This window comes from Penicillium waksmanii (assembly GCF_028829765.1).
Source record: "Penicillium waksmanii strain IBT 27052 chromosome Unknown utg000009l:1.0-4314994.0:1.0-4318279.0, whole genome shotgun sequence".
Classification (NCBI taxonomy): Eukaryota; Fungi; Ascomycota; class Eurotiomycetes; order Eurotiales; family Aspergillaceae; genus Penicillium; species Penicillium waksmanii.
Genome location: NW_026643255.1, coordinates 2,221,329 through 2,248,137, shown reverse-complemented (window position 1 = coordinate 2,248,137; position 26,809 = coordinate 2,221,329). Strand labels below are relative to the sequence as shown.

Sequence of the window (26,809 nt, the reverse complement as noted above, 5' to 3'; positions counted from 1 at the left end):
CCATTTTACAGATTATAGTAAAACAAACACAGGCCTTCACCGATGAGGCTCAAAGTTCACTGCGGGAAGTTTGAAACAATCTCAGTGGAACAAATCGTGTATTTACAATTATATCTGTTTCCTACACACTCAACTGTCTATCAATAATAATTCAGTAATTTACGTTATACAATTATAGTCAAAGTACAAGAGGTAGACTAATTTTCAGTTACTGAGAGAGAAATTGCATCAAATTGACCAGCCATGGATCATGAATTTTGTAATTTTCATAGACACGTAGATCGACATAAAGTCAAAATCATAACAAATGCACTGCACACCTGGGCAGAGACAGAGTGAAACAATAGAATAGTGGCTGCCACAGCCAAGAAAAAAAAAGATAAATGAGCGTGCGCCATGGCCAGATCACGTATTCACCTAACCTCTCTTCAAGTTCCTGCGGGCGAAGTCGTGTATCGAAGCACGGGCAGTGGAAACGGAAAACCCCCGACTATCACCGACTGAATGACATCGCCAGCACCGGCGGAAACTTGGGAATGGATTGACTGCAAAAAACACAGTTAGTATTAGAGTCAAGTCAATTGCCGGGAGTGGGGCCATACCATCTACTCCTCATCATCAAGATCAGCCATAGCATCGGCAAGAGCCTCAGCAGAGCGCTTAACCTCATCAACAGCGAGAGCAGCACGCTTAACCTTATAGCAGCCCTGGCCGGGGTGACCGCACCACTTCTGAAGAGCAGCGGGGTGAGCCTCAGCCATAGCTTCGGCAAGGGCATCGGCGGAACGCTTAACGTCGCCAGTAACGTCGGCGGTGCGCTTCATCATGTAGCAGCCCTGACCGGGGTGACCGCACCACTTCTGAAGACCGCGGGCAGCGACGGCTTGGGTCGAACAGGCGACCATAATGGCGAGAGCAACAGAGTAGAACTTCATCTTGAGATGGAGGCGGTGGGAAGAATCGAATTGGTTATGTCGAAGTAGAAAGAATGGATAGATCGAAAGCCGGGCGAAGATGTGATCTTTGCTGTGGATGGATGCGATGAAGAAGAAGTAGATGGGCTGGATGGCAGGTGGTATTTATATTGTCCTCGAGGGATAGCAGAGCTGAAGCTTTAGGCTTCATGGTGAACTGTAGTTCAAAGGAGCTATTGAGGACTGAGTTGGGATGATGAGCCAGCAATTGAAATTTGGCGGTTGGGGTTGTAGTGAAAGACTGTTTAAGCCTGAACTGGCTTTGACAACCTGCTCAGGCTAAGAGTCTGCGTATTGAGATATCATCTGTGATTGGAAAATAAAGGTGAATACACAGTGTTGACAGTGAAGGCATTGGACATGGCGTTTCAAAAGTCCTGGAGGGGAGTTAATTGAGGAGGGAACTCTTTGAGGGGAGGTCCACGTGTTGTGGAGGCAACTGCGGGTGTTGCCCGGAAAAGAGACTCAATAGGGACGGGCCGAAAGGGGAGAGTGACTGGAATTGCCAGGAATGGGGGTCAATAGGTATTAGAAGTCCTGGTAGTAATCAATATTCTACAGTATACTCTGTAATATACTATACTCTATATTATACTCTATACTATACGCCTACGGAGTTACGGAGTATAGTATAGTATACTGCTATGCTGAGTAGATAAGATCGGGCCGGCGCTAACCAGAGACGCGCGATGCCGAGCCCTCCGGGCCCTTTCTATCCGGTTTTTCCTGCCGCCCCATTTCTCCTCCCCTGCCTAACTCCCCTCCAAACCACCCACTTCAAGGACTTACGGACCACTGTCAAAGAACTCGAAAATGTTCTCCAGAACGGCCCAGCCCGCCCGGGTATGTTGAATTATCCCTCCATCATTCCCGGCGACCGCTTCGTTGCTCTCCCCCTGTCGCGTCGCGATTGTAACTGACCTCTTCAGACCCTGCTTCGCAGCGCCTCCGTGGCCACTACCGCCGGTCGCTCCATTCCTGCGAGATGTATGTCATGCCATTGATCCCCGAAAACACTTTCGCGTGTTGAATTCGAATTCGTTCTTTGTGTGGCTAATCTTTTGCGACCCAGCCTTCGCCAGCGTCCAGTCCGATATCTTCAAGCCCACTAAGTATGGTGGCAAGTACACCGTGACCCTCATTCCCGGTATGTTCGATCAACGCCTCTCCTCCTCCTGAATTGACTCAATAAATGCTCGGCTCAATGATTGCCATTGTCGGGGTACAACTGCGTGGATGGTTGCTGATATTTGCTGTTTTCCAGGTGACGGAATTGGTGCCGAAGTCGCCGAATCGGTCAAGACCATCTTCAAGGCCGACAACGTCCCCATCGAGTGGGAGCAGGTCGATGTTTCCGGTGTCGACACCGGCAACAAGCACTCGGAGGAGCTGTTCAGAGAGTCCCTGGCCTCCCTCAAGCGCAACAAGCTCGGTCTGAAGGGTATCCTTCACACCCCCGTCGAGCGCTCGGGCCACCAGTCTTTCAACGTCGCCCTCCGCCAGGAGCTCGACATCTACGCCTCGATCTCCCTGATCAAGAACATCCCCGGCTACAACACCCGCCACAAGGATGTCGACATGTGCATCATCCGTGAGAACACCGAGGGCGAGTACTCCGGTCTGGAGCACCAGTCCGTCCAGGGCGTCGTCGAGTCCCTGAAGATCATCACTCGCGCCAAGTCCGAGCGCATTGCCAAGTTCGCCTTCAGCTTCGCCCTCGCCAACAACCGCAAGAAGGTCACTTGCATCCACAAGGCCAACATCATGAAGCTGGCCGACGGTCTCTTCCGCAGCACCTTCCACAAGGTCGCGGAGAACTATCCCACCCTGGAGGTGAATGATATGATTGTCGACAACGCCTCCATGCAGGCTGTCTCGCGCCCCCAGCAATTCGACGTGCTGGTCATGCCCAACCTTTACGGTGGCATTCTGTCCAACGTTGGTGCCGCCCTTGTCGGTGGTCCCGGTGTTGTTCCCGGCTGCAACATGGGCCGTGACGTTGCTGTCTTCGAGCCTGGTTGCCGTCACGTCGGTCTGGATATCAAGGGTAAGGACCAGGCTAACCCCAGCGCCATGATCCTCTCTGGATCCATGCTGCTCCGCCACCTTGGTCTGGATGACCACGCCAACCGCATCTCCAAGGCGGTCTACGATGTTATCGGAGAGGGGTAAGTTTTGCATTGCATTGCAGGATTCTTTTGTCTTTCTCTTCTTTGCGAACAGTTCTAACAATTCCTACAGACAGACACGAACCCGCGACATGGGTGGTCAGGCTACCACTCACGAGTTCACCCGCGCTGTCCTCGACAAGATGGAGGCTTCTCTGTAAATTTGACATCGTCACCTCCCACCACCTCAATCCTACCCACTACCGCTACGACTGAGGGTGTTGCTCCGGTTGATCTCCTTGCGCCCTGCAGTTGATCCTGCAGGAGTTAAAAAAGCGAAGTAGACTGGTGTGATCCCATCCTCAATTATGTATTATCTCCCTCTTTCTCTATTTGACTCGCGATGTCCCTTGGCAAGTTACAGCAATAGACAACTTTTTTTGCATTCATGAACAACTCTTTGTAATCTTGTAAATGTAAATTGAGGTGTGCTGCCCAGGAAGGGCAGCGGTCCACATAAATCAAAATCATATATTCTTCAAGTTTTAATTGGCCTTGGCATGATATTGTAGATTCCAAGTAGAGCCACCGCCGGGCCCAATCTTGAATTTGAATTTTGTGGAAGGGGTATCGTGTGTAGTTGAAAGAGTGAAAGGGTGAAAAGGGTATCGAAAGTGACAGGGCATGACTGTTTGAGCCGGGGCAGTCCCACTCGTCGCAATCAAAAAACAATCCGTCTCTTCCGACCCGTATACTTCGAATTCTGCTTAACAACCTTCCCCTTCTTCTCCTGCTGATCCTTCTTCTTCATAATCCAAGCCCGATCACCCTTCCGCGGCTGACGAGCATTATTAACCTCCGCAGCCTTCCTCCTCGCATCCAAAACATTAACATCATCCATCCCATTCACAACGCCAGTAATATCACCACTGAGACCACCCCCACCGACCGTAAGAACCAGGTAAAGCTTACCATTCTTAGTCCCGGGATCATCTTCAAGCATACCAGCTCCAAACCCAGCCTTAACCGCCGCACCACTAATCATACCCCGCTGAATATCGTTCTTGGGATAGAATTGGCACACGGCTCGTCCCCCACGACGAAGACTCGCATAAAGGCCCTCAAAGAATCTCTTCAACCGTCCTTCGGGGCTGACATCGCTCGACTCGGCATTACAAAGCCACTGAATCGCAGAGATCGAGATCGCTGCATCGAAAGATCCAGGTCGAAAGGGGACTCCTTGACCAATGTCTGCCAAGAATAAATCGCCGTCGACTTCGCGCTGCAGTGCTACGTCTAGCATGGAGGGTGAAATGTCCATACCGACCCATGTGTGCGGTCCGCCGTTTTGCGGCTCTTCTTGAGAGAGGATTTCGCCCGATAGACCGCTGCCGCAGCCTACGTCGAGAATGAAGGAGGGACTTTTTAGGTCGAGCAGTTCTAGGGCTCGGTAGGTCATGTCTGCTTGGATGTTCCGGATTCGGGAGGAGGTTGTATATTTGCGCGATTCATTGTCGTTGTAGAAGAGGTCCGGCGGGCTGGCGAGGATTGATTGGTTAGCGCTGATTTTTGGGAGAAAATAAGAAGAATATTGCGAGTAGATCTTACAGAATATCTTCGGGGCGCGACATCTTGGCTGTGTCTCTGTGTTTGTTTGATTGAGATGTGTAATGGAGTTTGGGGGGGGAGATCTCGAAATTCCCGAGACTTTTTTTTGCGGAATCGAAAAGAGTGGGGGGGATTCGGAGCGGTGGCCTCAGGCAGAAATTGTTCCTCCCGCCGAAAGCGTCATTATCGATAAAGTGTCCTTCTCTCTTCATCTGCAACCCCCCCAGTTTCTCATCTTCTTCACACCACCCCGTTCCAAGCGACCTTTCTTCACCATGTGGATTCTACCACTGGTAGGGTATCTCGGGGTAATTGTGGGCTTTTCCTTCCTCACCCTCGCCATCGGTAAGTTCAGTTCAGTTCAGTTCATTCTTCCGACAGCCTCGAGTATACGAGTATACATATGGGCCGCAAATAAGTAGACAACATAACTAACACCACCCCCAGCATCGGGCCTCTACTACCTCTCCGAACTAGTCGAAGAACACACAGTCCTCGCCCGGAAACTCTTAACCCGCCTAATCTACGGCATTATCACCATCCAAATCCTCCTAGTCCTCATCGACCGCTTTCCCATCTTCCTCTCAGCTCTCGGAATAGCCTCACACCTAGTCTACGCCAGCAATCTCCGACGCTTCCCAATCGTGAAACTATCCGACCCCCTCTTCATCCTATCATGCATCCTAGTACTGATAAACCACTGGCTATGGTTCCGCCATTTCTCAAACCCGCCCGCACCCTCACGCGCCGCGGACTCCAATTGGCGCCAACCGTATAGCGTCAATTACGAAGATATGCCATCTTTCGCGGAAGTTGCGAGTTACTTTGGACTTTGCGTTTGGTTGGTTCCGTTTGCGCTTTTCGTTAGTCTTTCTGCTGGTGAGAATGTTTTGCCGAGTATGGGGTCGGAATATGTGACTGCTGCTGCCTCGGCGCAACAGTCCAGCGCAAGTGCCATGGGTCACAGCCGTGGGTTCTCGGATGGGAGGTCTAAGAATAAGGGGATGGCTAAGGCTTTGGTTGACAATGCTTCGGATTGGGTGAGGGAAACTGGGGAGCTTATGGGTTTTTGGAGGGGTGATCAGTCGAAACGGTTCTGAGGATGCTCGCCTTGCTGCTCTGGCTGTTGTTGTAAATTACCAGAGCATATGTGGTGACATATCATGAAATGAACAGAATTATCAAGTATAACCAATATGGCCAGGCCAAGTTCTCAAAGATCCAAACGTCATGCCATGAAAGTAAGTAATTTAGTCAAGCTCTTTCGCCGTAGCTACCTACACAAAACAATATTGAGAAGTGTGAAGACTGGTATAGATTCAAGTTTCAAAAAGGTTCAAGTTCCAAAATAAAAAAAGACTTGTAAATCGAAGAAAGAAAGAAAAAAGTTCATCAAAAAAGAAAATCAGGAGAGAAAAAAAAGGAGTGAAGAAAAGAAAAGAAAAAGGGGGTATAACGATAAATCAAATAGAGATTTCCAACGTCAACATAGCCATATTGCAACCTCATCCTAATTACCATTATCATTAAAAAAAAAACATTTCCCTCATGACTTGTTGCCATGCCATGCCAATCGGGTACAAAAGAAATTCATCTCATTCCGCGTGCAGATCGTGAATAAATCAATGGGAGTATAGCTCGGAATATGGAGAGGCACAGCTCGAAGGAAACTAGTGCGTTCAAAAAGGTGGTGAGGCAATTTTTTGCCCATGTAGTGTTGCATGCATGTGTCATTTATCTGCCCTGGTGAAGTGTGTAATCATCAGGTGCGTCTGTATTGGGAATGGTTAGTAAAAGAATTTCCGAGGGGGAAAGAAAAGAAAACCCATCAAGTTGACATACAGTTTTCCATAAATAGCATTGAGCTTTCACGTCTCTTCGTCTTGGCTGAACGGGTATCATCGGGACTAGATAACATTCCATTCAATGAAGAAAATGGAGCATCGGCCCCAGCCCCAGCCCCAGCCCCAGCTGCATGTTGGTTGTAGATGTCCGGTCCTGGTCCAGATCTGGCAGTTTGCTGATGCTGATGCTGATCATAGCTTGGCTGCATAGATATGAAGCCCGTGTCATTGGGATGAGGAGCTCGGGACGGGTCAGCATAACCGCCACTGCCCTGCTGTACATGCTGTGCATCGCCCGGGCCTCCCGGGCCTCTAAACGAGGTCTGGTTGTATGAAGGCGTAGGAATATCAGAGAACATCTGATGGCGCGGAGAGCGAACATCATCCGCAGACAGACTATTGTCAACAGTCAACTCCACAGACGGGATGGGTGTAGCACCGGCATCACCGAAAATACTTTCGAAATCGGTGAGGAACATCGAGAAAACCGGAGCGGGGATATTGAGCGTCGGAGCGAAGACGATTCCAACATTCCGAACAGTCATCTTATTCACGTCGGAATTATTGACAATTTCGATCAGGAATAGCGACAGTGCTCGGAGCAGGCACAGGTTCGGGCGAGGTAGTCGGTGGATCAATGCGTTGAATGCATAGATCTTCTTCTGCTTATCGTCAAGTTCAAGAACACGGAGGAAATCCAGGTGCAGTTCACGAGTAAGAACAGTCGTCGGAAGTTCGCGTAGATATTGCTTGAACAAAGAAGCAACAGCATGAACATCATAATACTGATCCCCAGTCAAAAAGTCCACATCACCCTCATTATTGAATCGTTCCTTCAAGCCCTTAATAACAACATTTGACCCGCTGAGTCGGAAAATACCTTCCTCCAGCGCTGCGTCCTTGGCGGTCAAATATTCAATGCAGCGATAGACTACCGCGGGCAATTGAGCATCCACTACACCGTGGGGTGGACACTCTGCCACAGCTTCGGCCAACGGAATACCAAAGACGGGCCGGACAGGTTCCTTGTTCTCGGCTTGGGCGATGTTTGCCGCCGTGCCATCGCTATTAACCTGCGCAGCAAGGTCGAAAGAGGACCTCGTGCGGAAACCCCAGATACTGCGTTTCTTTTCCTTTGTTGATGTTTTTGGTTTGTTTCCCCATGCTCCGACGTCCTGGATGATGGTACCGTTTGTGGGAGCAGAGATTATTTTCGGAGATTGTGGCGGTGCGTCGATGACTTGGTTCAGGTCGCGGAAATCTGTTGATAGGGCGGCTGGAATGCGAGGTGATTGAGGGGCTTGCTCGAGAGAGGAGCCAAGGATAGGTGGGTCAGCCGCTACGGCATCATCAAAGCTGAAACCCTGAACAGGACCGCGGGGTTCTTGCTCAGGACTTTCAACGCCTCTGCCGGTGGGGCGCTTGTTCTCATTATTGGGGTTGCCCTTGGGCTGGCCCTGGCCGGGCTGCTGCTTCCCTTGAATCTGAGACTGGTGCTTTGAATGTCCATTTCCACGACTGTCATTGTCTGAAGAAGGGGTTTCCACATACTCCATCAACGCATCGACCCATCTATCACGATCGTCATCACTTTCAGCACAAAGAACATGGCGAACGAGCGCAGATGAGTCCTTCTTCTTCGGCTCGAGGATAAGGAATGCGTGGCGGTATTGGTTTTCTGCGTCTTCTTCACTGCCTGGCGGAGACTGGTTCTGACTGCTGGAGTGTTGTGACTGTTTTCCAATCTGTGCATGATGAAGCTTGATAGTACCCATGTGTGGACCACCCGGAGATTCAAAGTATTTCAGTTCTGGGCCATGGAGAGTGAAATAGCGTGCTTTCCACCCGCCAAAATTCTTGCCACGTTTGGTCAAATAGCCCTCCTTTCGGGGTTTGCCATCCGGACCTCGAGGCATGTCAGGCGGAGGCGTCGATTGGCCTTGGCCCTTGAGTAAATTGGTCTCATCGTCACGAGGCTCAATGGCATCACTTGTCAAGAATTTGCAAATAACCAATGCCGCTTTCTCGTCCATGGGCGTATCCAAAAGGCTCTCAAAATATAAATTCAACGCAGCTCGTCGCGCATCGATCTTCGCGGGAGAATGGCCGCTGAAGATCGACCGGTCAGGTAGCTTTCCGGAGAAAGTCGCTAGTTGGCGGACTTGCTGATCAAGCTGCGGCAAAGATGCAATCACCTTTTCAACTCGCCATAGTTCCGACATCTCAGACCGGGATATTACGCTGAGGGTGAAAACTGGCTCTTCATCGAGTGGTTTGGAGGCCATGTAGCTCATTCGGGATGGTCGAAGTCGCGAAGATGACACTCGGACTTGAATCACGGGAAGCGCATTGGGCGGCAAGAGGAGGCCAGGATATTCGTCAGACACCAGTCCCTGGTATATGGTGCTTTCGGGGAAATGAAGAGATCGGGGACTATCGATTTTCACCGTGGGGTCGATCATTGGGATCGGGCCTCCAGGTCTTCCAGTCTGTGGTGCAATATCTCCCGGTTGGAAGGGTGCAGGGTAATTGACTCCTCGGGGGGAAAGAGGAAGACCGGAATGGTTGAACCCGGCTGTCATGGGACTGGCCATATCTCTAGGCATTCGGGGTCGAGGTGAACCGATGGGTCGGTCTTCTGGTCGAGGGCTCAACGGTAGGCCAGGACTTTTGGGCATGGAGGCTCCCGAGCGTCCATTTGGATGGTTGATTCGGGAGTTCAGAATTGACCCCATGGGTGGAGGACCGCCAACAGTTGGCGGCGATCTTGTTGCGAAGTCACGAGAAGCGGTTGCCGGGCTAGCAGATTTAGCAGTGTCTTTTGAGCTGCTCGAGCCCGCAGCTCCGTATGCAGCTCCTCCTGCTGCTGCTATTTCAGTTTCCAGATCCTGATCCAAAGCGACCTCTCGATCCCGATCGTCCTCCTCGCGGGTCTTCCTCCTTCCGCGCTCGTCGCTTAGCCTTTCAGCTTCTCCGGGTTCACCGTAATCTGAATCTGAATCGGATCCCGCAAGCTCTGCGCGAGCATCTCCTGATCGAAGAGGAAGATTCAGGGGCGCTGGGGGTGGTTTGCGACTTGGCTGGGGAACTCTTTGCGCCTCACTGGTGATGGGGGAAGACGCTTCTCTTGAAGCGGCAAATCCCGAATCTCCAGAGCGTGGGACAATAGTAGATTGACTTCCCGTCGAGCCCTTCAGTGCAGCTTCAACCTGACCGGCAGGTGAATTCTCATTATTGGGCAAGATAGTTCGTGGAACCGAGGTCTCGGCGGATGATGGAACTGGCGGGGTAGAGGACTCCTGGAGCTCCTGAAACTTATTTTTGTATCTTTCCTTCTCCTTGAATGCGCGCTCCAGGTCCTTATTCAGGCCCAAGATCAAGGTCCGTTGTTTGTCGACCAATTTCCACAATTGCGAGTTCTGGGAGGCTGCTTGGTGCTTTTCCCTGAGGAGGTGCACAATAACCGCTTCCGCGGAGCCAGCAGCATTAATCAGGTTTCCGATGTCAGTGGGGCTCAGGGAATTCGCGTCAAATGTGGACTTTTGAGACGCGGAGGACAAGGAGGAGATGGCGGAGTCGATCGAGGAGGTGCGCGGCATGACGCGGTGAGGAGTTGGGCGTTCCCCAGACGCCGAGAGGATGGAGCTCACAGAGGACGATGCGGAACGATCGGGCTCGGTCACGCCAGGCGGTTTCGCAATATTACCGTCACCGGGCCTGGCGGCAACATCTGACGGTCCCGTGCTTGTCATGATGTCCGGCGATGGGGAGGAGGTATGGGGAGGGTTCGATGGCGGCACGGGGAATGGCGCATTGGCTATACGGGAGATGGGCGAGCGGTTGGAGAAAGGAGACGGGTTGGCGCTAGATCGAGGAGAGAGTGGGCTCTGGGATATAGGCGACTCGTTGCGAATGTAAGATTGTGATTGTGATTGTGGAAGAGAGCTGGTATGCAGCGGCGACGGTGAGATATGGCGAGAGCCAGGAGGTCCGGGGCGCGCAGCCGCCTCCGACCGCGATCCCAAGTAATCACGAGGGATAATACCGCTATTCAGAGGTGGTGGGTGTTTGGGAGGCTGGTTTCTGGACTGTCTTGAGAAATCTTCCTCGCTGCCTCGCTGCTGCGACATGATTCAGGGATCAGCATCAGAGGGGGGGTCTCTTTCTCCGGGGAGGTCTCTCTCTGGGGGGGAACCCAGGGGGCGGGCGCGAAGTGGGAGGTGAGCTAGGCGGGTCCTCGGAAGCTGAAGGTTCAAGAGAAAGGGGGGGTTGTTTCAGCCGAGGAGAACAGGCTTTGTTCTTCCCAGCGATGGCGGGGGAGGAGAATGGCAGAAGGTCAGAAAAAAAGGGGGGGTTTGTGAGGTTCCTGTGAGTCTCATTTAGTCTCGAGTTCGTCGGTGGAGCCACGGGTGACGATCCCTAGTGACAGGTAAAACCGGAAACGAGGAAATGAGGGCTTGGTTTGATCCACTTAGGCCAAGGTCTTAAATACGGATTGATTGGTGTGATTCTTTGATTTGATTCTATTTGGTGGCTGGGAGAAGTGTGATTGCAGCACGGTATACGAGGGGCATGGATATAGAGCATATATGAACATAGTAGTAGTGTATACTAGCTACCACCCGTGACGAACTACTTCAAGCTCCGAGGTCTCCACGAGCTAAACTAAGAAAGTTTACAAAGAGATACATACCTTGCATGGTCCTAAGACAAAGAAGGACCCACGAGGTAACTACTAACTACTAGTAACAATAGAAAACGGCCCGAGCATCACCACGAGATCCCTGGCAGGACCCCATCAATATGAATTCAAATAGTTATCCTGCACGTCATATGAGTGAGGACTATTATAATACATCTCGATAGAAATTGAGGAGAGATAAAAACGAGAAATGGAATCGAAAATTCAAGTTTGCTCGCCGACTCCGCCAAAATGCAAAAAGTAGGCTATGATACAGAACCTCCAAAACGCCAGGAAGATGGACATGGATATGGCCCTTGGGTAAAAAGGCAACCGGAAATTTATAACAAATCATGCGATGTTGCCCGCCATCCCCATGAAGAGGGCTTGAGCAGCCAGCTGAAGGGACCAGAAGCCAACTTTCTTGAATCGTCTTTTGCGTGCTTGGTCGTCCATCACGTCACGAGCGAATGCATCGTAGGTCTAGCGAATATGTTAGCACAACTCTCACAATAGAAGTAATTTACTAGATCAATCGAACACGAAGGTACCGAAGGTAACTTACCGCAGCAGAAAGATCATCCATCAAGGCGCTATCAAAAATAGTCCAGCTTCCATCAAAGTCGCCAACGCGCTTGACCAACCGACAATTGATGGGAATAAATGTGCGCTTCGAATTGATGTACGCGACGATGGGTCGGATGAGCGCATTGTTGATGTAGGAAAGGTCACGGGTGAAGATAGGAACCACGGCCCGGACATTGTTGAGATGGACACGCAAGTCCATGGCTAACAATCGTTTATCAGCATCAGACATGGTCTCAGGGTCAGTGTGTAGGCGCTGCGACACCGGTTCGGAAAATTGGTTGGTGGTGACGGTTGCTTCGAGGCGATCGTAAAAGTCGGTCATAACTTTCGCCAGGCTCTCGTCGTTGTCGGCTGGGAACATTATATCGGCCACAATGTCCACAGTGCCTTCGTGTATCCATGAAAAGGGGCCTTGCACGCCACGGTTCAGATGGTCGATATTCAGCGCGTCCACGCGAATTCGACTATGTTTCTTCCATGGGCTGGGCTTTCCGTCTTCCTCGTCGCCATTGTCTAACCGGGCTCCTGTGAAGCCGTGAGTCTGGCGCGGGTGAATAGTGAAGAGGGAGTTATCAAATGATCCGGACATCATGTTGGCCGACATAAAGTCGTAGAATAGCCACTGCTTGCGCAACTGTGGGAGATCGCAAGAGAAGATGCTAACGGAAAATGGGCGGAAGTTATCGGGTTGGTAGACTGAGACTAGTACATCGTGCATCTTGAACGAGTCAATCTCGAAATCACCGGGGTTATGGTCATGCAGATAGGATTTGGGATCGAGGTCCTCTTCCGGCCAGTAGACTTGTCGACGGTCGACAACTCCGCGAATTCCCTTCACTTCCACATCACGGAGTGGACCCTTCCCATTCAGCCATTTTGTAAATGACAGGGTGACGTTGACAGTCTCAATGGAGAGGTCGAATTGTGTGTAGTTTGTATCCTCATCCTCTGCCACAGTTGATTCTTCAGGCAAAGGTTCACCTCGAGCTGCGGCCTCAGCTGCAGCGGCAGCAGTCTGCGGAGAGCCCTTGCTAACATGCCCGGTGCCCTGACCGGGTCGTCTTGACACGAACACGTTCTTGAAGGTGATGACGCCACCGCGCCATTTTGGCACGATAGCAGATTCGAAGACCACCTTGGCCCCGGATGATTTAGTGAGATAGTTACCTACCCAACCGGCCAGCGTTTCTACCCATCACGCTTCAGTTAGTAAATTGCGTAGTGAGAGGGATGATCTTCGAGGCCATGAACATACCTTGTGCAAACACTGTATTGATAGCCAGAATGAGAAGAGAGAAAAAGGTGGTTGTTCCCACCACGACCCATACAATATGACCCAGGAGAACCCATGAAAAGAGCGCTGCAATCTCGTCTAAACTGAATGGTCGTACGCTTCTGATAGAGAACCACTTAAACCGCACTTTTAGCCGAGACCAGAAACCCGTAGCAGCAGCCAAAAGCTCTTCCTTAGTCGGGCGATGAAGATGCGGCATGTGCGGAAGCCGGTCCATTAAGTGGCGATTTGAGGGCACGAAGTGAGGTGGGGGTTGAGGCGATGAAGAGGAGGGTTGGGAGGGTATGTTATCGGTCTTGTTGATAGTCGTATGTTTATGGTCATCAGAGTGATTATGGGGGTCATCGTTTGGTTCTTTTGGCTCTTTTCCGCGAGGTTGGTCGTTAGGCGTGTTGTGCACAGTCCGCCTCCAAACATATTGCGCCGCTAATTTTTTCGATGGAAGGATGCAGGCTGCGCTTGACTCGGCAGCAGCAGATGTAGGAGAGATACCGAGAACAAAAAAGCCTCCGGAGGCAAATCGTCTTGTTAGGTAGGTGGGTTTCGCAGCCGGTGTTGATAGCCGTCGACCGGCGAAAAAAGAATCGAAGGTCTTCCTCGATGATGCTTCTGTCGCGATGCGTGGGCGTATGCGACCCAAGAAGGGAGTTGCTGACTCCCATAAATGGGAGTACAGCCGACGTCCGATGTTAGCGGACATCTTTCCCATCACATCCTGGGGAATAATTGGGGAGAAGGTTGGAACTGGGACGGCCGCAGCTCTGACTGGAAAGTGGATTGGAAGCAGGCTGGAACTCGAACTAGCTGGAGCATGATTTCATCGGGTGTTTCCCCTGTTTGCTCTGTTTGCTCTGTTTGCACCAAAAAATCTCTCGGGGCAGCCCACACTTTTCTTTTCGGAGGGGCGGCCACTGATAAATTCTACGATAACAGACCCTCACTCATTTTTTTAAACCTACAACACCAACCACATAAACGACATCATGCCTGCCCCAACTGCTCTTCGCCAATCGGCGGAAGCTCAAGAGCTTCCTTCTGCCCCTGCTGTCGGTACGTGAGAAATAAATACCTTGGGTGTCTTGGTTTAAGATCACATCGCGCTAATACTCCCACAGCCATGGAGGACGATGAAGTCTTGATTGACGCCCAAGCGACACCCGAAGTGGACTCTTCCAACGCCGTGGCCGACTCAACCGCCGACAATGAAATGCGCATTGACGAAGAGGGACGCCCTGTCTTCACCCCCGCGAAGGATACCAACACCGCATACCGCATCGAGAACCGCAAGGTCCCCGTGCCTCCCCACCGCATGACTCCTCTCAAGGCCAACTGGACCAAGATCTGCCCTCCTATCGTCGAGCACCTGAAGCTCCAAGTGCGCATGAACATCAAGAGCCGATCCGTCGAGCTGCGAACTTCCAAATTCACCACCGACACGGGAGCCCTGCAAAAGGGCGCTGACTTCATCCGCGCCTTCACTTATGGATTCGATATCGACGATGCTATCGCTCTGCTTCGTTTGGATGATCTCTACATGGAGACTTTCGAGATTAAGGACGTGAAGACGCTTAACGGGGAGCATCTGGGTCGTGCGATCGGTCGTATTGCTGGAAAGGACGGCAAGACTAAGTTTGCTATCGAAAACGCCAGCCGAACTCGTGTCGTTCTTGCTGATGCAAAGATTCACATTCTTGGTGGTTTCAAGAACATTCACATTGCGCGGGAGGCTATTGTTAGCCTGATTCTGGGTAGCCCTCCAGTAAGTCATTTTCCTAGATTTCCTAGGCTCTTGCAGGACCAAGAGCCAAAGAATCATTTTTCTAATATCTCAAATAGGGCAAGGTCTATGGCAACCTTCGGACAGTTGCTTCTCGTATGAAGGAACGTTTCTGATTTCAATGACTTTAAAACAAAATCCTGGCATGGTATTGGCGTTCAGGAGCATCCCGATTGGGGTTTCTTTTTTTCTCTTTCTCTTTTATACATATTCACAGCTACTACGAACCTGAGAAGGTATGACGACATCAAGATATCAATCAGTACAAAAAAGTACAGAAAAGAATTTCATTTTACATGTCTTATCTTAAACTGGTCATTCCAAAGGGTTGTAAATTCTCGTATTAGAAGGCTAGTGTAAAAACAAAAACACCCACTCTAATCCTTCTTCAGCGGGTGGAAAACTTCCTCAATGCCATCACTGGTCGCAATCAACATTTGCAAGTGATCACCAACCTCGATATGGCGCTCGACAGCACTCGTGAACGCATCTCGGACGAGTTGCTTGACGTGGTCTTGGGGCAGAGGCTCGGCCTTCTTAGCCTCGAGCGCATGTCCCTCTCCACTACCAGGAATGTATTGATTCTTGAAGTTCACTTGGTTGTCGAGGAACGGCATGATCAAGCTCGCCGCCGCACCAGCAGCACGGCACTGTTCCCTCTCGTAAGAGCCCACGGGGTCGTAGCTGTACAGAGCTCCCTTGCCTTCCTCATCCAGACCAGCCAGGATGGCGGTCACATAGTAGGGGAAGAAGCGCTTTCCGTATAGAATCGTTGACAGACGCTGTGCGCAGGCTGAAACAGACATGGGCTTTCCGTGTTGGTACTTGTACATCTTCACGACCGAATCCAATCGTTCTTTGAGGGCGTTGCCGTCCGCGGCGAAGCCGACAACGGACAAAATGATGTGAGCTCCCTCGCCGGTCTCTTCGTCGCCACCGATCTTGAACACTTTCGGAACCATGCGGGAGTTGATATTGTAGCCGGATGTCGAGCGAGTGTCACCAGCAAGAATGGCGAAATCGGATCCTGTGATGCCCAGGGTCGAGCCGCCGTTATCGGTGTATCTGTAGCAGTTCCATTAGCTCATGTTCCATCATATGTAGCTCGAAGGCTGGATTTCGTACGGGTAGAATCCATGTTGCTTGACAGGAGCAGCTGCGGACTGAGAGAAGGAGTATCCAACGGTCTGGCCGCCAGCTGAGTGATCCAAGAGCGATGCCATGGTGGGAATCCCGGTAACTTGGGAGCAAGTGTTTATTGGAGTGATTTAGGCGTGAGAAGATTGAAGAGGAAAAGAGGGCGGTTGGAGGTCGTGGGTCAATTCGTTGATGGAATGGAAGCAACGAGGTCAGGTCCGCTGTCTGACGCGGTGCTGTAGCTGCCTTTCTGGATTACGTAACATTTCCAGCTCTCTTCAACGCCGCGGCCGTGCTTAGCGGGCAGCCCGAGCTTCCAATGAACATATTCACCTCAAGGTCCGCTGTGCACATTTGTCGTGGTAATCTCCTTTCTTCCGTTGGGGATTAGTTCGGCGCAATTATCACGGCTCTACATATCGGTCGCAAACAGCCCTAGGGACAGAGTTGGTCCTGAAGAAGCATCATGCTCAATCTCGGTGCATATGACAGCAGTAGCGAGGAAGAAGATACACAAGCACCCCTCCAATCGAAGGTTTGAATTTCCAAGTCGCATAATTGAGATATCGCTAACTGTGTATGCAGAAGACTACAAATGAACCGCCCATTGCACCCACGCAGATCGACCAAGCAGACAAAGGTATTCCTATCTTCCAGCCCGAGAGCTTCAAAATGGCATTACCATACTGACCCACGTTTAAAATAGCCCAACAGACTGGATTGAATGCGCAACAGCAGAAACAGCAACCTATCCCCGAAAGCGAACCTCCAAGTGGCCCCTTTCTCGGTCCTGCATCAGGCCCAGCACCACCACCACCCCTCGACAGCGCGGAATCACCAGGTGACCAGCCCTCCGGTGGCCGCTCTTCACCATATTCAACATCCCGAGCTCTGATCCAAGATCTCACTCTTCCCCCTGTGCCCAATATGGATATCCCACCTTCTCCCCCCCGGGTCTCCGAATCCCGCAGCCAATGCCAAGTTCGAGCACTTTCTCTCCCTCAAGAAACAAGGCGTCCACTTCAATTCGAAACTAGCCAGCTCTTCTTCTCTCAAGAACCCCAGCCTGCTAAAGAAAATGATGGAGCATGCTGGCCTCAACGAACAATCGCAATATAACACATCTCTATCAACGGAATTGTGGGATCCTTCCAGTCTACCCCAGTGGGGGTTTAAGGAAGAACTTCTCAGAGCGCAGCAAGATGCTCGTCAGAAACTAGAGGAGAAGAATGCTTCCGGCCAAAGGTCTGCGGTTGAATTTGTATCTGGCTCGGGCGCCAAATGAACAAAAGAAGTCACCCGTGAGAAAGGTAACGCCGTTTGTGACGGCTACCTTTATCGGTTGTACTTTATGATCCAAATACTCGTCCGGAGATTACCGAGCATGCCAAAGAAATGCCTGCAGCCTTGGAAGCAAGCGAAAGTGATTCGGCCCCGCCAAATGTTCAGGTACACACTGGTGGATAGGGGATACGCTGACCACACTGTCTTTTATGTGGGACTGATTTTTTGGGGTTCCGTTCTATGGGATCACTGAACAACCTTACGACAATGGTTGATGGTTGACTACACGATCCGAAAAGCATACGCTATTTCCAGTTGCGGCGCAGAGCACAAGAAAGCGAGAATGGTAATGATATAGTACGAAATACATGATATCCCAAGGGAGCGAGACAGCCCGGCATGTATAGCAGATACAGTTTAAATCAGCCTCCTCCGCCACCACCACCACCACCACCACCAGCGGCAGCATTATTGCGCCGCCTCGCTCTCTCATATAGACCCACATAAGAATTCACGACCATGATGTCAAAAGCCTCTCCATAATCCGCCTTAACCTCAAGTACACCGCACTTAGAGAAAGAAATCTCGCTATTAAACACAGCCACAACCTGGCCTGTACTCTCCTCAACTAGTTTGAAATTGCGCATACTCACTTTCAAGGGCGAGCTCCCTTCCACCCCCTCGTTGTGCGTTCGTTTCCAGAGAAATGTCCTTCTCTCGTTGTATCCAGCCCGTGTCTTATTGGGGACTGTCATCTCGAATCGAAATCTTGAATGTAGGGCCATGGCGGAGTCCCGGGTCATGTCTTCCCATTGGACGTTATTTACATCGTCCGGATCGCCCAGCGCTAGTTTGAAACTGCCGGAGAATTTGACGAATTTGCAGGCTGCCACTATGGGCGCGGCATCGCTGGCCCCTGCGTGTAGGGTCACTTCGGGCTTTTTGAAGCTAAAGGTGGAGATATTTCCGTAGAATAAGAGTTGGCCGTCAGAGGATTTGATCTCATAGTGCCGATGGAAAGCGGGTCGATAGATGCGATATAAGCGCGAGGGTGATTGTGGTTGTGGCTGTGGGTTCGCAAATGGTGCCGGTGTTAAGTCTGATGACATCCTGGCTGGAATGGATATGGGGAATAGGAATAGTGATAATACAAGAGAAAATAAAAGAAATGTTCAAGCTGGGAAATACCCTATCTATTTACGTTGAGCCCTACTCCATCGTGACCACGGTTTCTCTCATGATCGTCAGGCGGATTAAGCTTCTTGGAGGCTGAGCACCCTTTGGGAGGCCTTACGGGAGGCAAAATGATTGCCCCGAGCTGGCGAATACGAAGATCTCCGGAAAGAGTAACTCTTCGAGAACAAGACAACCACAATTGGTCAAATCTCTCAAGGGGTCCAGATGATGCGAAATTGAGTACAATAAAGATTCAGCCCATTTTTGGATCCAATATATAGAAAGAAGTTGGCTATATACATAATAAGACTCTACTGTAAACGCGCGCGTAGTAACTAACAACTACCGCTGATTAGTCATGCAGAGAGCTCCGTCAGCTCGCCTGCCTGCGCGCGCTCAAGCCGGAGCTCCATTCATCGTCATCGTTCAATCTCCCCATTCTCGTTCTTCTCTTCATTCTTCAGTCTCCTTCTCCTGAGTCTTATCATCCCTCACACCAATACACAATGAACCACTTTCCGGAAGCATGGGGCCGAGTTCGTTCAGCTGTTTCCCCTCTCACTCCGCCCATTTGGCTAACCCGTTCGAACAGCCCAGAGACGATGTCTACGGCGCCTACGACCATTCATACCTTCAAACGACTGGCCCCAAGGCTCACACCTCATCTCCAGCCGTGACAGGAACCTCTGTGCTTGGCGTCAAGTTTAACGGTGGTGTCGTTCTGGCCACTGACAACCTCGGTGTGTTCACCCGCTGGCGAGCCTAACTAACCATTTGGGCCATTTCCCGGAGAGCACTTGCACTAATCGAATTTCCCTTCCATCATTTAGCTTCCTACGGCTCTCTCGCCCGATTCACAGACGTCAAGCGTCTCCGCGTCTTCGGCTCGAACGCCATCGTCGGCTTCGGCGGCGACGTCTCCGACATGCAATACATCGACCGCCTCCTCGCATCGATCGATATCCGCGAGAACTACTCCCAGCACGGCAACATGCTCAATGCCAAGAACCTACACACCTACCTTTCGAAAGTCTTCTATAAACGGCGCTCCGAGTTCAACCCGCTCTGGAACCACGTCTTGGTCGCAGGCTACGACGGCGAGGGTGAGCCGTTCCTGAGTTCCGCGGATCTGTTGGGAACGACCTTCTCCGCGCCTCATCTCGCTACTGGATTCGGTGCACACCTTGCTGTTCCTATTCTGCGTCGTCTTTTCCCCGAGGAGATGCCCCTAGAGGAGGTTAGCAAGGAGGCGGCTATTGATGCGTTGAAGCAGTGTCTCAAGGTCCTGTATTACCGTGATGCGCGGAGTATGGATAAGTACTCGATAGCGGTTATTACCAAGGAGGGTATTGATATGAAGGAGAATGAGGTGATTGAGGGACAGAGCTGGGCTTTTGCTGAGAGAGTTAAGGGTTATGGTGCTCAGACTAAGTAGATTCTCTCATGATATGCCTATTTTTTTTCTGTTTCTACTATCTACGCTTAGTTTCCTCCACGAAGAGCACCAATGGAATTGGACCAAATTGACGATACAAGTTAGATCTAAACATAAACATTTATTTCATCATGGTAGATATCATATATACAGGTGGGCCCCCCCGGGGGGGGGGGGATTTCACAACTTAGAGCTTGGGAGTAGGCTTATCAAAAACCACCCGGTTGGCGCAGGAACCCACGCCCTCCAGTGAAACCTCCACATGATCACCATCCTTCAGCCAGAGGTTAGGCTTGCGGCCCATACCAACACCTTGTGGACTAGTAGTAGTACTTCCATTAGCAATTCGAGCATCCTCATTTTGATCGAGAGCATAGGATGAGATAGGATGATACTTACGTTCCCGTAAAGATCAAATCACCCGGCAACAGGGTAGTCCCCTGAGACAAGAACGCAATAGTCTTCGCCACGCCAAAGATCATATCCTTAGTAGAAGAGCATTGAACCTGTCTCCCATTAAGCGTAGTCGAAATTTGCAACGCATTAGGATCAGTAATAAGGCTCGTCGAAACAATTCCCGGACCCCACGGCGCCCAACCATCAAATCCCTTACCCAACCCCCACTGCCCTCCACCACGCTTAATCTGCCAGTCACGGTGACTAACATCATTTCCAACAGAGTATCCCAGAACGTACTCCAAAGCCCTGGACTCGGGAACATTCTTCGCCTCTTTGCCGATAACAATGACAAGTTCGCACTCGTAGTCTAGACCCTCGCCTTCCTGCGCGAGCTGGGTGACGGGAATATCATCCGTCGGACCCGCGATTGCTGTGACGGGCTTGAAGAAGAGAATTGGATACTTGGGGATGGGGAGGTTGGATTCCTTTGCGTGTTGCTCGTAGTTTAGGCCTAGGCAGCGGACGGTGCCGATGTCCTTCCGGGCTAGTGGGGATAGGAGCATGCGAATGTCTGCGATTTGGTCGGTGATTCTATACTGGCTGAAAATGTCGCCTTTGATCACTTTTGCTTGGGTGGCATGGGCGATATCACTGGTGCCATTGGGGAGAATGGCGTCGCCGTAGTAAATTTGGCCGTCTTTGGCTAGGAAGTGAATCAGGCGCTGTGGAGGATTCATTAGTATTTGGTTGGTTCTCGGGATTGATAGGGAGGGGGAGAGTAATCGTACTGAGAAGGTAGACATATTTGCGAGAATGGTAATGGTAATGTTAATATGAAGATGATGATGATAATAATATTCGTGGAATGGGTGGGAAAGGAGATAGATATGTGCTTTCTGGGCCAAGTGAAGTCGAAGTTGAATGTGAATGGTGGACCTCCACTCGGCCGGAAAGCTATCGGTTCCCCCGGCGGAAAACGGAGGAGCTCCCCCCAGCTCCACGACCCAATCGATGGGGGGGGATTCCAATGCACATCCCATCTTTACTGAAGCTATCTGCAAATGGCCCGACTCTCCGGTCTCCAACGGGAGGTCCTGTCTCTGTACCGATCATGTCTGCGTGAGATCCGCAACAAACCCGCTGTGGGTGTTTCTTCCCTTTGTTGTTTCTCCCCCACACTTTGCACACTTTTCTGACTCCCCTCTGCAGGATTCTCGCAATAACTTCAAGCGATATGCACGGTATGTCTTCTACCTAGTACTCCTGATCCCTTTGCCCCTGACCCTACTCTACCCTACCCTACCACCACCATCCTTTCCCGTGGCCCCTCCATTATTATCGGTTTATCCCGGCTCACTTCTAAGCGGTTCAGTGCGGAATTCCAAAAACATCTCTCGGTGAATAAGAAGGACTTTAGCACCGTCGAATATCTCTTGCGCAAAGGCCACCGCCAGCTGGAGATGTACGCTTCCCCGGGAATTCGCAACATCAGCTAAGCAGCTGAGTGGCTGACTCCCTTCCCCCCCCTCCGTGGGGTTCTCGTGGGTTTGCCTCTTCTGTCTATCCCGTCACCCCGTTCCTCAATTAACCCGTTCCTTTTAGGTCTCTGGTAAGAGTTCTACGCTCTGGGTGTTGTACCCGACATCACCCGGTTTGAGGGTTTCTCAAGAGTATGTGTCAAGGACTTGAGAGTGAGATGCGATAGCTGAAGTCCGCGGGTGTAAGATATATCCTGATCGACCTGTTCGGACGGCCCCGACCTACACTGGCAATATGCCAGTGAGCGGGGAGGTTGGACAATGTAACAATTGTGTTGTACGATAAATTAGAATTTGAAGAGTCGGCAGGACAGAACAAGCCTAGCCTAGCCTCACCCTTCAATGTATATTACGTTATTATCTTGATTTGTTAGTCAATCACATCTCAACTCTGCACGATTTACTTTTCCCAGAAACTTCCACCAGATCTCAGATGACCAATGGAGGTAGATTATTCATACAAGGTTCCTGTGCCCTTTCAAGCCTACCTACCTTAGTACTGTAGTACTACTAGTATGACTAATAATAGGGAGCTTAGAAAGCCTCTAGAATGATCGAACTCGCCACCTTATTCGTCGTGGATTTCCCCAGATGTTTAGTGAAGGCTTGGAGAAGTAGGTGGAACGGGCGACCCGCTTCTAGAGGATTCTGCCATTCTGACTGAGCACTATAGTGAACATAGTATATAAGAGAGGAAGAGTAGGCTCAAATTTGAATCATCACTCAAAAACAATCATCTCCTGGTTCTGAACAATTATCTTCTGATTCTAAATCAACCCACCACTCAAAATCACCATGGCCTTCTTCCAGTGTCGCTCTCGCCCTCACTCCGACTTCTCACCTCTTTTCCGCCTTCTCGATGATTACGAGACCCACCGCTCCGAGCCGCGCCCCACCCGCGCCCGCGCAGTTGCTACTCCAAGCTTTACCCCATCCTTCGATGTCCGCGAGGCTTCTAATGGCTACTACCTGGACGGCGAACTCCCAGGCGTAGACCAGAGCAACATAGAAATTGAATTCAGTGATCCACAAACTCTCATCGTGAAGGGTCGCACTGAACGAAACTACCAACAAACCCAAAGCCAAGACCAGGGCCAGGAGCAGACCTCGTCTCCATCTCCATCTCCATCTCCACGCCAGCTTCAAGCAACCGTCGAAGATGACTCAGACGAAGCTGACTCCGACTTCAACACCGATGACGACACCAGCTCACAGCAACTGAAGCAAAAGCTTTATGCAGAGACAACAAAGCAGCAGACGCAAACGCAAACGCAGACGCAGACGCAGAAGACCCAGCCTGAATTCCACTTCTGGGCGTCGGAGCGGTCAATCGGCGAGTTCCAGCGCACATTTAGCTTTCCCACGCGCGTGGATCAAGATGGTGTGCGCGCTAATTTGAAGAACGGGATTCTTTCTGTTTATGTGCCCAAGGAGGCGGCGCCTAAGATGAAGAAGATTCGGATTCTGTGAAGCTCGCCTATGTACTACTTTGCTTCAAGTAACTCCGAGTCTGGTACCTGATCTGATCTGATCGAAAGGTACCGGAGGGAATGGAATGGAATCGAAGCCGAATCGGCTTGATTTGACATCTTTGCATCGGGACGGGACTTGGGCGCGTCGGCTTTGGGTTTTGCATTTTTCTGCATAGAGCCTGTATTATTATTTTATGTGATATGTGATATTTGAAATAATTTGAAGTTTATTTTAATTGGAGACGAAAGATCTAGATCTAAAGAAGTGAATATTATGCAGTGATTGAAATACGATTCCAGCCAGGGCTTTGTACTTCGTACTCGTATACGTATTCTATGTGGAGTGACTATAAACTAAATTCAACTCAACTAAACTAAACTCAACTAAAGAGTGCATAAATAGATTATACTATATGATCCTCATTCCATCAAACACGAGTAATGTCGAAAATGTAGAAAACTAGCGACGAATCTTCAAATTCTCTCTCCAATGACATAATGTGATACATCTATAACTGCAAGATCTACCAACGCCAAGCCCGATAAAAGCGTGAACAAAGCCACCATCATCTGACAAAAAATGCAGTAATGTATGTAACTCCTTACATTATGTGGTGGATGGGGCAGGGCAGGGGGAGAAAGAAATCCCGGTGAGAGTGCCACATGGCCGGCCTCTGCAGGGTTCGATGCAGATCGAGACTAGACTAGACTAGACTAGCTACAGCTGCATGCAACAAAGCTCAAGCTCAAGCCAAAACTGAAACTGAAACCGAGAACCTGAGAAGAATCGAGTTATGAGAGTGAAACCCTTCTTTTTTTTTTTTTAAAAAAAAAAAAAAAAAAAAAAAAAAACTAATAAGATCAGAGGAAGGCTTTTGTTTCAAATGATAAAATTTCATTGCAATTCCACAACGCCCGTATACAACGCCGTTAGATGACAGTAGGAAAAGTTCAGTTCAAACGAGGGTATCCCTGTATCCATATCCATATCCATGGCCAAACCCAAATAAGACTCCACCTAAATGACCGTAAATGACCGGAAGCCAGCGCCAAAAGAAGATCAAAAGCAGAAAAAAAACCAAAAACGCCAAAGGACTTTTGTAGATCAGAGACCCAAATAAACAAGACAGGCAAAAGAAGAGTGAAAACCGGACAAAAACAACAAAAGGTACCAAAAAAAAAGAGAGAGAAAAAAGAAAGAGAAAAAAACTCCATTCGTTCACGTCACATTACTAAAGTGCATAAGAGGAGGTCGTGATATGAACATCAGGTTGAGGACGCGTCTTCGTTAACTTGCGACGCCGATAGTCTTGACTGCGGCTTCGGGGCCGGCCACGATAGGTCTCGCGGGTGGAGGTGGGAATAGGCATTTCCATCTCTTCCTCAGTATTCTCAGACTGAAGATGATCCGGAGAAAGAATCGTGGGTAATTTGGGAATTTCGATGATCGAGTCATGTCGCCTTGCTCGGCTGCCTTTGCTATGCATGCTTCTGCTTCGGGACCTGGAGCGAGCGGAGGTAGTCTTTGTTAAACTGCCAGATTGTTGTTGTTGGCAACCGATTAGTGTTTCCAGCGTTGCTGTCGAGCTCGAATCATGATCATGTAGAACATTCAATGTACTTGTAGAGAACGTGTCTCCGTAAAGAGGGCCTCGCGTGGAAAGAGTTGGCTCATCTTGTGAGACGAATGAGGATGGTGAGCTCGATAAGAATGATTGATAGGAGGCGTATGGAGCAGGAGCAGGACCGGGACCGGGACCGGGCCCAGTTTGTACAGGGAACGGGTATTCCGTATTCCGAGGAGCGCAGAGCGTCGACCGACGTGCTCTTGATCCGGAAGATTGGCTGGACGGAGCACTGGAATCGTACCAGCGAGTAGAATTGGGATACAGTTGAGAGAAATTGCCCGGTTTCACCTCTTGGAGACTGGCATGTCTCTGGATTTTCTCATTGCGAAGATCGCATGTTTGCTCATTAGCACCGTCGCCGGTAATACCAATACCCTTTGTGCTGTCCGCAGTGCAAGAACCAGACGTTTGGGAATCGAATGAGGCCCGCGTTCGACTCCGGTAAATAGAGTGCATGGATGTTGCAGAACTGTAGCCGCTATCGGTTTTGTTGAGAGACCTGGATGTGCTGCGGTTGATGGTGGCAGTGTTCTTTTCGGACTGGTTAAGGCCAGTGCCCTCGTCGCACATACCGATGCCCTCGTCTTCCGCTTCAATAGGGAAGATGGTTTTATGTCGAGGCAATACAGTGATGGTTGGTGACTTTTCGAATGAGAATGGACTTCCGGGGACATCGTCGGATTTCTGTAGGTCTGGAACGGCAGGAATCTGCAGTGGAGCTCCCTTGGAGCGCATAGCTTCGAGGCGATGTAGAGGAGCCGCGCCAGCTCCGACAACCTGTGTTTGACCAAGTGGGATTCGCTCACTTGGGCACGGGGAGGCAGAGCCATTAACAACTCGCAAGGATCCCAGCTTCAACGCTCCAAGTTGGGTATACCGGGGATCTGTCGGACTGGTTGGTCTCATTGATGACGAGACAGGGAGTGAAGCTCTATGTCGAGGAGGCAGTGGCCATTGTAGCGTATCTGAATCCGAAGAGTCTTCAGTAGAGCACTCTGGCTCTCCTATTGGTGACGGAAATCGTCGTGTTACGGCGGCGGTTGAGCGTCGAGTTGCAATACCGGGTCGTGTCAGGAGAGAACGCCGACGAGTCAGCGAGAAGCGTTGGTTGCCAACCGTGAAATGAGTATTGGATGAGGTTGCTTCGTGAGCCTTATCCCCATAGATCGCACTTCGATGTCTCTGAAGAGGAGTCTGGATTGAATTCGCTCGCTTTGGCCTTCCCCTTCCCAAATCCAATGATTGCTTTGATGAGGTAGCCAGACTTTCCGTTTGGCATGATGCTCTTCTTACAGATGGACTGGCCGAGAGCGAGCCATGTCGAGGTGAGAGAGGCGAGATAGGCTCAACATCTTGAGCTTTGGAAGGTTGAGGGTGAGATACATCAACAGAGTGCCTCGTCACATTCCATTCCAGTGAAGTTTCGGACTTAGACTCAGTCAAAGCAGGAAGGGACTCTCGTTTTCTGGCAGGTTTGTTTTTAAAATCCTTGGAGATGTTTGAACTAACCCATGGGTTCTGCCATCCAATCAATCCCGAAGCTAGTTCCGGACCATCCGTTTCGATAGGAGGAAGTTGAGGAGCGTTCAGAGTGGAGAGTTTCTTTGTCAAGGGTTTTGATAGTCGGTTTACACGGCGAGTCTCATCTTTCGTAAGGCTGGAGGATGAGTTGCCCATGGCTTCGCAGGCGCCACCGGCTGAAAATGAGATCAAGTTTTCCCCACGCTCTCAAGGGGAAAACATGCGCAGCATGGGGTGGAGCAGCAGCAGCGTAATATAACTTGGTGTCAATAGAGCCGGAGATGACGGGAGTGTATAACTCCTGCTGGTGACGGTGCAGTACGCCCCAGATTAGATCGAATCCTG

At 50.4% G+C, this 26,809-nt stretch overlaps 15 protein-coding genes across 15 annotated transcripts; 7 read left to right on the top strand and 8 right to left on the bottom strand.

The window, feature by feature from the left end:
* Positions 1-605: 605 nt before the first annotated feature.
* N7481_011219 (mating alpha-pheromone PpgA) lies at positions 606-935 on the bottom strand (the record flags this gene model as incomplete). Its single annotated transcript, XM_057270438.1, has 1 exon — positions 606-935. One exon carries the CDS (start codon positions 933-935, stop codon positions 606-608), a length of 330 nt encoding a protein of 109 aa, XP_057117612.1.
* Positions 936-1,787: 852 nt separating this feature from the next.
* Positions 1,788-3,303, top strand: N7481_011218 (isocitrate dehydrogenase (NAD(+)) IDH1; the record flags this gene model as incomplete). Its single annotated transcript, XM_057270437.1, has 5 exons — positions 1,788-1,817; positions 1,904-1,961; positions 2,047-2,121; positions 2,239-3,142; positions 3,216-3,303. 5 exons carry the CDS (start codon positions 1,788-1,790, stop codon positions 3,301-3,303), a joined length of 1,155 nt encoding a protein of 384 aa, XP_057117611.1.
* A 500-nt stretch (positions 3,304-3,803) lies between these two features.
* N7481_011217 (18S rRNA methyltransferase BUD23) lies at positions 3,804-4,713 on the bottom strand (the record flags this gene model as incomplete). The annotated part of the gene is made up of 2 exons (XM_057270436.1): positions 3,804-4,620; positions 4,691-4,713. The coding sequence occupies 2 exons, from the start codon at positions 4,711-4,713 to the stop codon at positions 3,804-3,806; spliced, it is 840 nt and encodes a 279-aa protein (XP_057117610.1).
* A 252-nt stretch (positions 4,714-4,965) lies between these two features.
* Positions 4,966-5,790, top strand: N7481_011216 (uncharacterized protein; the record flags this gene model as incomplete). The annotated part of the gene is made up of 2 exons (XM_057270435.1): positions 4,966-5,035; positions 5,138-5,790. The coding sequence occupies 2 exons, from the start codon at positions 4,966-4,968 to the stop codon at positions 5,788-5,790; spliced, it is 723 nt and encodes a 240-aa protein (XP_057117609.1).
* A 634-nt stretch (positions 5,791-6,424) lies between these two features.
* Positions 6,425-10,664, bottom strand: N7481_011215 (GTPase-activating protein BEM3; the record flags this gene model as incomplete). Its single annotated transcript, XM_057270434.1, has 2 exons — positions 6,425-6,462; positions 6,533-10,664. 2 exons carry the CDS (start codon positions 10,662-10,664, stop codon positions 6,425-6,427), a joined length of 4,170 nt encoding a protein of 1,389 aa, XP_057117608.1.
* Positions 10,665-11,566: 902 nt separating this feature from the next.
* On the bottom strand, positions 11,567-13,797 carry N7481_011214 (mitochondrial distribution and morphology protein; the record flags this gene model as incomplete). Its single annotated transcript, XM_057270433.1, has 3 exons — positions 11,567-11,698; positions 11,781-12,991; positions 13,059-13,797. 3 exons carry the CDS (start codon positions 13,795-13,797, stop codon positions 11,567-11,569), a joined length of 2,082 nt encoding a protein of 693 aa, XP_057117607.1.
* Positions 13,798-14,080: 283 nt separating this feature from the next.
* N7481_011213 (pre-rRNA-processing protein PNO1) lies at positions 14,081-14,990 on the top strand (the record flags this gene model as incomplete). The annotated part of the gene is made up of 3 exons (XM_057270432.1): positions 14,081-14,147; positions 14,213-14,856; positions 14,934-14,990. The coding sequence occupies 3 exons, from the start codon at positions 14,081-14,083 to the stop codon at positions 14,988-14,990; spliced, it is 768 nt and encodes a 255-aa protein (XP_057117606.1).
* A 261-nt stretch (positions 14,991-15,251) lies between these two features.
* Positions 15,252-16,097, bottom strand: prs3 (proteasome core particle subunit beta 6; the record flags this gene model as incomplete). Its single annotated transcript, XM_057270431.1, has 2 exons — positions 15,252-15,939; positions 16,000-16,097. The coding sequence occupies 2 exons, from the start codon at positions 16,095-16,097 to the stop codon at positions 15,252-15,254; spliced, it is 786 nt and encodes a 261-aa protein (XP_057117605.1).
* Positions 16,098-16,477: 380 nt separating this feature from the next.
* Positions 16,478-17,296, top strand: N7481_011211 (HCNGP domain-containing protein; the record flags this gene model as incomplete). The annotated part of the gene is made up of 4 exons (XM_057270430.1): positions 16,478-16,546; positions 16,597-16,651; positions 16,718-16,867; positions 16,983-17,296. The coding sequence occupies 4 exons, from the start codon at positions 16,478-16,480 to the stop codon at positions 17,294-17,296; spliced, it is 588 nt and encodes a 195-aa protein (XP_057117604.1).
* Positions 17,297-17,717: 421 nt separating this feature from the next.
* On the bottom strand, positions 17,718-18,404 carry N7481_011210 (uncharacterized protein; the record flags this gene model as incomplete). The annotated part of the gene is made up of 1 exon (XM_057270429.1): positions 17,718-18,404. One exon carries the CDS (start codon positions 18,402-18,404, stop codon positions 17,718-17,720), a length of 687 nt encoding a protein of 228 aa, XP_057117603.1.
* Positions 18,405-18,977: 573 nt separating this feature from the next.
* Positions 18,978-19,906, top strand: pre4 (proteasome core particle subunit beta 7; the record flags this gene model as incomplete). Its single annotated transcript, XM_057270428.1, has 3 exons — positions 18,978-19,007; positions 19,064-19,211; positions 19,302-19,906. The coding sequence occupies 3 exons, from the start codon at positions 18,978-18,980 to the stop codon at positions 19,904-19,906; spliced, it is 783 nt and encodes a 260-aa protein (XP_057117602.1).
* A 187-nt stretch (positions 19,907-20,093) lies between these two features.
* N7481_011208 (fumarylacetoacetate hydrolase family protein) lies at positions 20,094-21,042 on the bottom strand (the record flags this gene model as incomplete). Its single annotated transcript, XM_057270427.1, has 2 exons — positions 20,094-20,226; positions 20,306-21,042. 2 exons carry the CDS (start codon positions 21,040-21,042, stop codon positions 20,094-20,096), a joined length of 870 nt encoding a protein of 289 aa, XP_057117601.1.
* A 274-nt stretch (positions 21,043-21,316) lies between these two features.
* Positions 21,317-21,801, top strand: N7481_011207 (succinate dehydrogenase assembly factor 1; the record flags this gene model as incomplete). The annotated part of the gene is made up of 2 exons (XM_057270426.1): positions 21,317-21,546; positions 21,678-21,801. The coding sequence occupies 2 exons, from the start codon at positions 21,317-21,319 to the stop codon at positions 21,799-21,801; spliced, it is 354 nt and encodes a 117-aa protein (XP_057117600.1).
* An 837-nt stretch (positions 21,802-22,638) lies between these two features.
* On the top strand, positions 22,639-23,313 carry N7481_011206 (Hsp20/alpha crystallin family protein; the record flags this gene model as incomplete). Its single annotated transcript, XM_057270425.1, has 1 exon — positions 22,639-23,313. The coding sequence occupies one exon, from the start codon at positions 22,639-22,641 to the stop codon at positions 23,311-23,313; it is 675 nt and encodes a 224-aa protein (XP_057117599.1).
* A 1,234-nt stretch (positions 23,314-24,547) lies between these two features.
* On the bottom strand, positions 24,548-26,620 carry N7481_011205 (uncharacterized protein; the record flags this gene model as incomplete). Its single annotated transcript, XM_057270424.1, has 1 exon — positions 24,548-26,620. One exon carries the CDS (start codon positions 26,618-26,620, stop codon positions 24,548-24,550), a length of 2,073 nt encoding a protein of 690 aa, XP_057117598.1.
* Positions 26,621-26,809: the final 189 nt, after the last annotated feature.